The 12230-nt window shown below is 35.5% G+C and overlaps 1 protein-coding gene across 1 annotated transcript in view; it reads left to right on the top strand.

Annotated features, from left to right (window-relative positions):
* SEMA3D (semaphorin 3D) overlaps positions 1-12230 on the top strand; it is a 134997-nt gene that overhangs the window by 87570 nt on the left and 35197 nt on the right. The window contains exons 8-10 of the mRNA XM_029233706.1: positions 4428-4542; positions 5728-5797; positions 8500-8644. Coding sequence (XP_029089539.1) covers positions 4428-4542; positions 5728-5797; positions 8500-8644 — 330 coding nt within the window. The remainder of the gene's footprint in view (positions 1-4427; positions 4543-5727; positions 5798-8499; positions 8645-12230) is intronic.

The raw sequence follows: 12230 nt of genomic DNA, 5'->3' as shown, positions 1-12230 counted from the left end.
GGTCCCTGGTATTATATTCATGATAGTTGATATACTTCTTTATGCATATTGAATCAACACTATTTTGTAGTATTTATTACTGACTCAAAATATACAAATATAAGCGATGAAAATTTTATAAATACTATAAATATGTAAGAAGATGCCTTAAAATAGACTTTAGAGTTCTGCTTAGTACAACTAGGGCTCTGCTAAAATAAAAACATATAGAGGCTAGTTATGATCATTTAAAAAGATATAAATCAAGGGTCAGGAGAAAGATGAGGAGATAAGTTATCTTCTATTTTTAAATTTATTTAAAAATCTCTTTCTTTCTGAATAATGCCAGATAACACATTTTGTCACTGGGATCTTTCTGTACATTAACATAAAATTCATTATTACATTAGGAGGAAGCATCAGTATTAACATCTGGATTTATATTTATTAACTGATCTGAGGATATTAGCAGTAGAAATAAAAGTCATGTCTAGGGCTTCCCTGGTGGCGCAGTGGTTGAGAGTCCACTTGCCGATGCAGGGGAAGCAGGTTCGTGCCCCGGTCCGGGAAGATCCCACATGCCGGGGAGCAGCTGGGCCCGTGAGCCATGGCCGCTGAGCCTGTGCGTCCAGAGCCTGTGCTCTGCAACGGGAGAGGCCACAACAGTGAGAGGCCCGCGTACCGGGAAAAAAAAAAAAAAAAAAAAAAAAAAGTCATGTCTAGAAAAGTCTGCCTTTGCATTTGCAGACATAGGAAATCATTTAATAGCTAACTGAAATATTATTTTTATTATTGAGCAATGGTAAATAATAGAGGCACCATATACAAAATATAAATTTAAGAGCAGTTACAGACATGTTTGTTTCTAAAGCGTTATTATATAAAATATATATTCATTTTCTTCACTTCTTTGCTAATTACTGAATCTTTTAGTAATTCTTGTGTACTAAATTACATGCAGACACTTTGGCCTGGTATCCAACCCTTCCTTGATCTTACCCCAGTTTACTTTCGTAACATTTTCCTCTATTTCAATTTATCCCAGTCTTAGTCTAAACCAAATTTGTCCTGGTTCTCCATACATGTTCTGAATTGTTTCACCAGCTGTTCTTTCCCTCATCTTTCCAGCATCTAGAATGTTTCCTGAACCAATTTCTGCATGTGTGAATCCACCTGTAATTTTAGACAGTATTAAACCTTGTAGGTCTGTCCTCATTTTCCCAACAAAGAAATTTCAGAGAAGACTCAGTTTATTGGGCATTTATCTATACTTTTATCTATATTTTTCTAAAGACTTTTGTCAATTTTATTTTGCATTTTTAGCTATTCATTATTAAATATGATCTTAATAAATACCTGACAAGCAGGATGTTAGTGGCATATCTGAAGTAGATTCTGCATAAAAGGAATAAGAGAATGCATTTTCTGCTAAGAATTAAAAGCTATTAGAAAACCAACTAGATGTTACTTTGCTTTCTATTATCACCATGTATTAGCAATTCTAAACAGTATCAGTGACAGAGTACTACTGCCAGAAAAGTCTTTTGTTTATCCAAGTTCTAAACAATTGCTGTGGTTACCATTGTGTTTCTATTATGTATATTTATGTGTACATGTATATGTATAGTCAGTCTTCAGCACACATGAACTCAGCTACACATGTTTCAAGGGTAAGTTCACATTGATTTGGAGTTATTTAAAACTTGCAACACTGAGACATAGTGCAAATTATGAGGTGTGATTATTTTGTTCATTAAGTGCAAATGTGAGTTCGTGCTAACTGTTGAATTTGAATGTATTTAAAATTTTAAATTATTCTCCTTTTTAAATTGTTTGTTATAAACCTAAAGAACGCAAGCAAATAATAATTATTACTCATTTATACAGAGCTATTACTTAAAATACTTCTGTTGTTTAGCAGAGAGGGATGTTAAACACCATTCACTCTGGGTGTCACGGTACACCCTTGGTGTGAGGTGTTAAGGCTATAAAGACAGCTATGGTCTCCGTTCTCAATGACCTTGCTTGCCCTTCCTTCTCTCTCCTCCTCCCCATTTCCTTCTTCAAGAAGAGCCTCTATTTATATGACTTTGAATTCTCCTGTCTGGAGTGGTCATGTAGATGCTTTTCTTTAATTTTCATAGGTAAAAGAATCACAGGGAAGCTAGTCCCTAGATATTGAGACCTGAAATTTGACAGCAAACTGTTTATTAACTTTATGGAACACAGACTGCATGAAAGACAAAACTTTTTATAGAATTTAGATTTAAATGGAAATATATTAATGGAAATAGTGGCTTCATAAGTAATTTTTGAAAGTCAAAATTAAGTACTTAATGTATTTATACCATGAAACATCCTTATTTATTTATCATAAGCATAGCAGATCTAGTTGAGTCAAACAGAAAATCGTATTAATTTAGTGTTCACAGGGACATATTAAATTAAAAATAAGAAAAATATCTCTTTATGGTGAATTATTGAACGGCATAACCCTGTTTATTCTACCTAATTGGTATAAATGCTTATGTTTTGCTAAATGTCTAAAGAATATCTTTTTTTCATTTTTTTATTGAGGTATAATGGGCATACAACATGAGTTACAGGTGTACATTATAATGATTTTATATTTGTATATATTGCAAAAGGGTCACCACAATAAGTCTAGTTAATGTCCATTACCATACATGGCTGCAAATTTATTTTTTTACTCTTTTAGCAACTTTCAAATATGCAATACAATATTATTTACTATAGTCACCATGCTGTATGTTACATCTCCATGACTTATTTATTTTATGTATTTATTTTTTAATTTAATTTATTTTTATTTATTTATTTTTTCGCGGTACGCGGGCCTCTCACTGCTGTGGCCTCTCCCGTTGCGGAGCACAGGCTCCAGACGCGCAGGCTCAGCGGCCATGGCTCACGGGCCCAGCCGCTCTGCGGCATGTGGGATCTTCCCGGACCAGGGCACGAACCTGTGTCCCCTGCATCGGCAGGCAGACTCTCAACCACTGCGCTACCAGGGAAGCCCTTATTTATTTTTTATACAGCAGGTTCTTATTAGTCATCCATTTTATGCACATCAGTGTATACATGTCAATCCCAATCTCCCAATTCATCCCACCACCACCCCCTGCCACTTTCCCCCCCTTGGTGTCCATACGTTTGTTTCTCTTCATCTGTGTCTCTATTTCTGCCCTGCAAACTGGTTCCTCTGTACCATATTTCTAGGTTCTACATATATGCGTTAATATACGATATTTGTTTTTCTCTTTCTGACTTACTTCACTCTGTATGACAGTCTCTAGATCCATCCACGTCCCTAAAAATGACCCAATTTCGTTCCTTTTTATGGCCGAGTAATATTCCATTGTATATATGTACCACATCTTCTTTATGCATTCGTCTGTCGATGGGCATTTAGGTTGCTTCCATGACCTGGCTATTGTAAATAGTGCTGCAATGAACACTGGGGTGCATGTGCATGACTTATTTATTTTATAACTGGAAATTTGTATTTTTTTTTTTTTTTTTTGGCGGTATGCGGGCCTCTCACTGTTGTGGCCTCTCCCGTTGCGGAGCACAGGCTCTGGTCGCGCAGGCTCAGCGGCCGTGGCTCACGGGCCCAGCCGCTCCGCGGCATGTGGGATCTTCCCGGACAGGGGCACGAACCCGTGTCCCCTGCATTGGCAGGCGGACTCTCAACCACTGTGCCACCCGGGAAGTGCATAACATTTTTTTTTTAATACAAGTTTCCTGGCCTTTGCTAAACACTTGACAGAAATTTTCCATTTAATAATCAAAATAGCCATATTTCGGGCTTCCCTGGTGGCGCAGTGGTTGAGAGTCCGCCTGCCGATGCAGGGGACGCGGCTTCGTGGCCAGGCCTGGGAAGATTCCACATGCCGCGCAGCGGCTGGGCCCGTGAGCCACGGCCGCTGAGCCTGTGCGTCCGGAGCCTGTGCTCCGCAACGGGAGAGGCCACAACAGTGAGAGGCCCGTGTATCGCAAAAAAAACACACCAAAAACAAGCAAACAGAAAAACAGCCATATTTCAAGGCATTAATCATATTTTGTCAATGAGAAAACAGAGACTTGAAGAATTAAATAATCGTTTGTAAGTCATAGAGCAAAACTTGGCAGAAATGGGAGTCGATTCCAAGCCTGCCTTATATACTGTTGGCTTGCACGCATCTGCTCATTCAGCAGAGCTATGGTGTTTACACTGCACATTTAACTGTGAGAAAATCATTTAATTTTGAAGGACAAAACTGCTTTTTCCCTCCTTCGAAAATTCATGGACTTAAATATTCAAGGTCTCTGTCTTTATAAAAGCAATGACATTAATAAGACACTGCCTATGATAACCACCAGTTTGAGTTGGTGATAGAATCATGTTGGTAAATCTGTATCTTTATTTTGTTTTCTTTTTTTTCCCCCAGAATGATGTAGGAGGACAACGCAGCCTGATAAACAAATGGACCACTTTTCTCAAGGCCAGACTGATTTGCTCAATTTCTGGAAGTGATGGGGCAGATACTCATTTTGATGAGCTTCGTAAGTCACGTTTCGTTTTTCTTAAAAAAGTCTTACTAATTAACTAATTCAGCATTTAATTTATTTTAGCCCCAAATGCCTGATTATAAAGCCCAGGACAGCTTGCAGGAGTGGTGCTTACTCAGTTCCCACACGCAAAGAACTTGGAGGTGCTCTAGGTCTGGGTGTTCATCGTAATGAAGAAGTTCCCCTTTTGTGAGTGTCCTCAGAGTTACGAGGGAAACAAAACTGCAGCAAGAGACAGAAAGATACTAGCTCTGGGACTACAAAGCCCATCCATTCTTCATGTGGTCTTTTATTTGGAAGGAGCCACTGGCTATAGGTAGCAAGAACTTGGGTTCCTTATTCTGTAGACGCCCTCTGCTGGAGAGCCCTGGAGATCTGGTGAACTCTGTCGCTTTGACTTGTTAATAAAAAGTATACTCTGAGAAGCGTTAGGTTCTCCTCTTTTGTTTCCCCTTTTTACTCCTCTCAAAGCTAATTCTAGAAGGAATTTTTCAGCTGTAAATAAAGTTAGTATCATTAGCTTTTACTTTTTGAACTTTATTTTTGGTTTTGCCATGCAGTGTAAAAATGATATCATTGAATGATTTGTGTCAGTATTGTATTTACAGTATTAAATTATATATTCAGTATTCATGGATGATTTCTCATGCTGTATATAAGTATGCTCACCTCTTAAATGATGTTTTAAAGAATATTATTTACATATACTTTAGTATCAGTGTTGCACAAGTAATTACACAATACCACACAAGAAATGAACTAGTCTAGCTATTTTCATATTATTACCAAATAGGTAATTGAATTACTAACAAGTTGACACAATTACAGGACAACACTTTTTTAACACTGGAGGGTAAAAATAACCTGTTTTTAGTTTCTGTTCTATATGAAATCACATATTCCTAATTGGAAACAATCATGGAGATTATCAAGTGAACCATCCCATTCATAGGTGATTGAAGTAAATACCTTCGAGGGTGAATATTCAATTAAGTGTCACACAGCTAGTGAGAACTTGTCTTTTCCCCTTAATTTCTTATGTCATAGTGTAATGACTTTCACTGTTATCTTAATTTTATATACTGTTTAGAGTCTCAGGAATATTTCATTATTAAAGAAAAAGCAAACATGATACTGAAAAATACAAATGTAGAATCATTATTTTTTTCCCATTAATAGAAGACATTTACTTACTCCCCACAAGAGATGAAAGAAATCCTGTAGTATATGGAGTCTTTACCACAACCAGGTAAGTTAAAAAAAAAATGCCTATAATCCTTATAGAGAATTGTTGTATCTATGTAAGAAAATACTTATATGTTCTTTTTGTCCCTTCCTGTTGTGTGAAAAAACACACATTTAAAAATTTTACTTTTTCATTTATTGTTTCCTAGAAATCTTTTAATATCAGTACATAAAAATGTCTCTGTTCTCTACACCAGCAAAGTATCCCCTATATGGATTAACACAATTTATTTAACTAGTCCTCTGTACCTAGGCATTTGCGTTGTTTCCAGTCCTTTCCTAGTACACATAATGCTTCAATGACTAACCTTGCGCATACGCTATTCCCTGTAGGAGCAAGTATATCTGTGAGCTAAATTCCTAGACTACAATTACTGGATACAAGGGCACATACACATGTTAATCATAATAAATAGGTTGAGCTGCATGACAGAGAAGTAATACCAACAAAATACATGTCTTAGTCATTGTCTAGGCTATAATCATGAGATGACACTCTTGTCTTTTAAAATGTCTCCACATGCTCTTATTTGCACTTCCCCATTACTCTGCAAAGATGGAAGTGTGACTGTTATTATTACCATATCATCACTGCTCTACTAACTTAGGCAAAGGAAGTTTGTATTACATGTACTTGTCCAAAGAAGAGCAGCCAATTAGTAGTAATACTGGGACTTCGACTAAAAGTATCTTCCTAATTTCTACACCTGTATTCTTGTCTTCTTTCTGCATAATACTGGCCTGTACTTGTCACTGAGGCTCTGTCACTTCCTTAAAAGTTGTCCTAGCAGCCATGAAGCTTTCTCAAAGAATATTTGAACCCCCACTTAATCTTATTTAATATTAATTTTATTTAATTCATTAACTTACATTTGACTCTGTTCCAAGTGCACTTTTATTCTTGTTACCTACTACTGCCTGTGTTACATTCTTTGAAATACTTTTCACTTTTTCCATAGCGCTGCTATCGGTCGTTATCAATGTATATTGCTATCAGTATTGGAGGAATTGGCAGTGTTGGCATTAGTATTAGACAAATGGTCTTACTGCCTCCTTTTGAATAAATTATTAAAATATTTTGTGGGAAAATTATAATTTATTTTCCGAGATATTACTGTCATTTAGTTCACAATACCTTATGGATAAAGTCAAATGTACTATTGGTTCAGAATGTATCAAACACAAAATACTATTTGGTTAATTATAAAATTAGAGTGGAAATATTTAAATATGAGACTAGAGAAGATATCCTAAGAAGCTGCTATTTTGAACTCCATGTTTCTGCTAATTTATATCTGAACTAAAAAGGTGCAGGAAGACCACGTGCCTGTAGTTACTCAAGTCAAGTATCACAGCCCTGGTTCTCCTGGCATCTTTCCATTCACAGAATTTTCTTTAAAGTCACTGTGTGTTTCACTCACAAGACATAGATGTGTGCCAAAGAAATGTAGCCGCAAGATAGTTCTCTTTTTCTCTTATCGAGTTTTTGCCCACCCAGAGTGTGAAGTTACAAGTCAGCTCTTTGCTCTTGGTGTACTTCGTTATTTTATTTTTAATGCTGCCCTGAAGACTGAGGTAATGTCAGGATGCAAGTCACATCCTTGGTCCAATGAGAAGATGTAATTAATCTGCAATAACACCATGATGCGTCGTTCCTTTAAAGTATCATAGGCAGGTCATATGATTTTTATGGGGCCATCATTTCCCTTCTTAGCAGCTAGTTTTCTCCCAGCTGCCTATTGACCATCAGCTCCTGATGCTTCGCATTAATGTCATTCCAAGAATGATTAATGATTGAGTTACTCATGTTAGTGAATCCTAAACTCATTTGTGTAGTGCTAAGTCTCTTAGAGTGAAAAGTGTGATCTTGTTTTTAAGAACAGGAATCACTGAAAATTTTAGATTCAGAGAAAATGCCTTTTAATTTCTGGAAATAAAACCAAGATGAAATATCTGATGCTAACAATTTTCATCATGAGTTTGCAAAAATTTGTTGAATTCCCATGGAGCTTTGCTGCCTCTTAATTAGATGTGCCCCCTTACTGTGTAATCATGATTAATTTTAAGCATCAGATAAGTTATATACATAAACTCAGAAATTCAAAAAGGAGCAAAAAGATTATTTCAGTGTTTTTAAAATTAATAAAAATTATATGAGGAAATCATTAATAGCCAGTATTTATGGACATTCACTCACTTTAAGAAAGATAAATATTTATTATTTACATATCTAAATATTCCTTTTTTTAAAAAGTAGGTAATATAACTTCTGATTTTATAAGTTCTTTAGAATGCATTATGCTATAATAACTTCAAGTAAAATTCAAGAGCATGTGAATAAATATAATACTCTTTCCTGCATATTCCCGTCTATCCTCCAGTTTTTCCAGGTAATTCCTATTTGTCCGTCAGATGTCAATTTAGATGCTACCTACTCCCTGAAAACTTACCAGACAGCCTTGTATTGGGTACCCATCTGTGTACTTGCTTAGTTTACTATAATTACCTGTAATAAAAGTGTTATCAAAACTTATTCAGGATTACTTGGCTGTAAGCTCCTTGAGGACATACACACATTTTGTCTGCCGCACCTGTCAGATAGAATGTCCCGAATAAATGCGTCCACAGCACCTGGTTATAGCATGTGCTCAGTGAATGTCCACTGAATGGACCAGTGAATGACTGAATCATGTTGCTTTCTTTCAGCTCCATCTTCAAAGGCTCTGCTGTGTGTGTGTATAGCATGGCCGACATCAGAGCAGTTTTTAACGGTCCATATGCGCATAAGGAAAGTGCAGATCATCGTTGGGTGCAGTATGATGGAAGAATTCCTTATCCCCGACCTGGTACAGTATGTATCCATACTTAATAATCAAAGTATTTTAAGTCCATATTCTCTTCCTAATCCTATTATAATAAACTATGCTATTCACCACAGCAACATGCACTGTGGTTTTAAAATAACTGTTTACTTACAGTGATGTGTTAGTATGTCTGACCTTCACTGGAACTTAACATTTTTCGTTTGAGTAAGAATTTTAAATACTACAGGAAACAATGGGCTATATCGTAAGGAGCACTACTCTGAGAATATAGCGTTTATCCTCAACATGTCTATAGAATCATCAAAATGATTTAGTATCTAGAATGACAAATATTCCAAGTTAGAAGGAAATGCTAGTAAGTATTCATCACATACAGCTCTGCATGTAGTGAAGAGTCTTCTAGTCCCCACTTCTGCCTTAAAAAGACTACATCTGTTATAATCGTTCATTTAAATGATCTGTTCTCTTGTTCTGCATTTATCTTTTCTTTATTATGTTGCACCTTGGAATTATATGCATATTTTAGATGTGGAAAAGACATAGAAAGCTCTGAGTCCAAAATTCTATTCAAATAGCATGAGTCATGTTTAGAGCAGAAATGAAACAGGTAAGAAATGTGTTTCAGAGTTTCTGCATCTGTTTTGGAAAAACTTTGCGATTTAAAATCTGTATGTGCATTATAAATGGCTTTTGTTTTGTTGATGTGATTAAAACAGTTTGTTATTTAAATATTTTAGAATTAGTTAATTGGCCTAATATAAAGGTAAAATGCCTCTTTTAAAAAATTAGGATTCATTATGAATATTTCTACGAAGAGCTCAAAATAGTCATCAAAATCCCAGAAAAATCATTGATGTAACCCATCTAATTCTACTGAGTTTTATCTTATGTGTGTTCTTGAAGAGAAAACAGCTGGTAGCCAGGCTTTCTGAATTCTCTTTTCATCTTCCTGTTGTGTAACCTGATTAAATTTGGGAACCACACTTTACAGCCATGTCTATTTTCCCTTTCGTAATTCCTCAATATGTTTCAGGGATGTTTCTGAACTGATTATAGGATAATCTCAACTTTGGTGGAAAAAACTTTCTGCAAGTAATATTATGATTTTCAATATTCACTTTTTAATTTTCTTTGAACATCAAAGCTGTACTTGTTATTTTTTTTAAACAGTAACATAGGGTGTAGGTACTCTTCTAAAGGCTTTTTAAATCTTAATGTAATCTTTATAATGACTCTATAAAGCAAATGCTATTATTATTAATGCCAGTTTACAGATGAGCTATCTCAGGCACAGGTAAGTGCAGTAACTTGCCCATGGTCACAAAGCTAGTGAGTGATGCAACTGAGTTTTAAACCCAGATATCTTGTTGGTAGAGTCCAAGCTCTGAGTCCTTGTACTTTGACGCTACATTAAAAACTTTTTATGTTAAATTATATCTGTTTTTCCCTTCAATGGAAGATCTTTTACTGAATATACATAGTATATTACAATGATTATATGTGTGAAGGTTGTTTGAGTTTTTTGGTTTGTTCGTTTTTTGTTTGAGGAGGCTGATATAACTTCACAGGGTTCTCTAGCTGGGGAAATTTGACCATACTAGGATTCTGGGATTAAGTGTCAGAGACTATCATATTCTGAGTTGTTTCTACATATGTTTATTCTAAAAAATAAAGACTGTGACCATTCAGGCCATTAAAAACAAATCTTTAATTATCTGGATTTACATGAGAAAGAATTTGGGACTGAAATCACCCACATTCATTACAGAAAATTATTTCCCTACCTATATACAGCAGTTGATTCTTATAATGCTAGAAGTTGATTATCAAAATGACCACCTGCCGATACATCCAGATCACATCTGACAGTGTAGACTGGAGATGCTGCAGAGGTGGCTGCTGTCACCACTTCCCTGCTCCTTCCTGAGAGACCTGTGAATGTCATGGGAGCCTAAAGGCAAACTCCCACCTTACATGACTCTGCTTGGAAGAACATGGGCACTTCTCTGATATGTGACCCCCGAATAGTAAAACATACATGTCAGTGAGGAGGGTTTTCATCAGTAAGGAAAGAAGCACCTCCTTATGTTAAACAGAGCAGCCTTTGCTGTTGGAGTACTCAAAATACAAAGTGTTCACACTGTAGATATTTTCTTGAAGAGTTCAGAATTATCTAGGGAATAAGCTGTATCCAAACTACCAAAAATAGTTTTCTTTCTTTTTAATAATTTAGATAAAAGGAAAAATATCATCAGGCATAAGGAAGTGCTATTTAACAAAATTATTCTTTTATCCTTTCTAAACATCATTATTCTCCTATGCTTTTTTAAATGTGTAAACACATTCGCATCTGAAGCTAAGCTTTGAGAATTATGCCTCGTAACTAATCTTTAATCCGTAGCCCATCCTCGGGCCACTGTTGGTAACTGAGACAGAAAGACAAAGTCTCCCTTAGGAAGACTCTGTTAGAACACTCTTTGATCAGGTACATTATGTTCTTTTATAGAATTTAGGGAAAGAAAAATATATCCTAGTTACTGTCAGGGATTATTTATCTTGCTTTATAGTTTCACTTAAAAGTGGCATTCTTTCTTGTTCTGAACTAAACTCAGATTGTGTCTACACTGGTTTTAGATGGGGAGCAACCAGATAAGCCAGTTAAAAAATTTATTTATGTAAAATAATATTACTGAGATATTAAAAAAAAATTTTTTATTTACCATCTTTTTCGAATTGATTCTCTGTAAGAATAGTGATTACCACTCCCCCTGAAAAGTTTGCGAGAGTATCGAGAAAGCTACCGTAACTAAAGGGTATCAGTTATTTCGAAGTAACTAGCTACTTTTGTACTCTCTTTGAAATCTCTGTGACCACATTTGAAAATGTCTAAAATCGTATGTAAATGTGTAACCTTTGGCTTCCTTAATTCTTTATGTTTTCAGTGATATCTTACCTTTTAGTTGCATACAATGCTTAGTCAGATTTTCCACATTATATTTTATATTTGGCGGGCTGGTGCTGAAGTTAGGAATATCATCTATCTGATATGAAAATCTGCTACACAAATAAGCTTTTCATAAACTAAGGTTACCATTTAAATAACTCTGTCATTTAATCACTGAAATTATATTTCACAGTGTATCAAGTAATGACTCTTGTTAAGTTTGAGGATCTAAGAACCGGAATGGATGAGAGACACAGCATAATTCACTCTCATTTTACAGAGGAGGAAACTTATGCCCAGAATAATAATTTTCTCAATATCATATCACCAAACATGGCAGAGTGAATAGGGATGTTGAAGTTTTCTGACCAGTCTTTTTTCCTTTATTCTTTGATATTCTCTAATACTCACCTATCCCCTAAATTCACCTGATTAATATGCTACTGAATGCTCTACCTAAAATTAACTGCATTTATTTTTACATATTCTCCTGACATACTTGCTCATCTGTTCTGTTTTGTTTTAAGCAGCCTACTTGTAGTAATTTTTGTTTAAATGAAGCTAAGAGTCTTATTTTCTACAAACCTCCAGCTCAGAAATTTTAGTCAAAAACCATTATTGAACCCATCTTATGATCCAGACACAGTAATAAGGACTCATGTTATCTG

Source organism: Monodon monoceros, unplaced genomic scaffold (assembly GCF_005190385.1).
Source record: "Monodon monoceros isolate NGI ecotype Baffin Bay Population unplaced genomic scaffold, NGI_Narwhal_1 Super_Scaffold_2, whole genome shotgun sequence".
In the NCBI taxonomy this organism is placed as follows: Eukaryota; Metazoa; Chordata; class Mammalia; order Artiodactyla; family Monodontidae; genus Monodon; species Monodon monoceros.
This window is presented reverse-complemented; position numbering and strand designations above follow the sequence as displayed.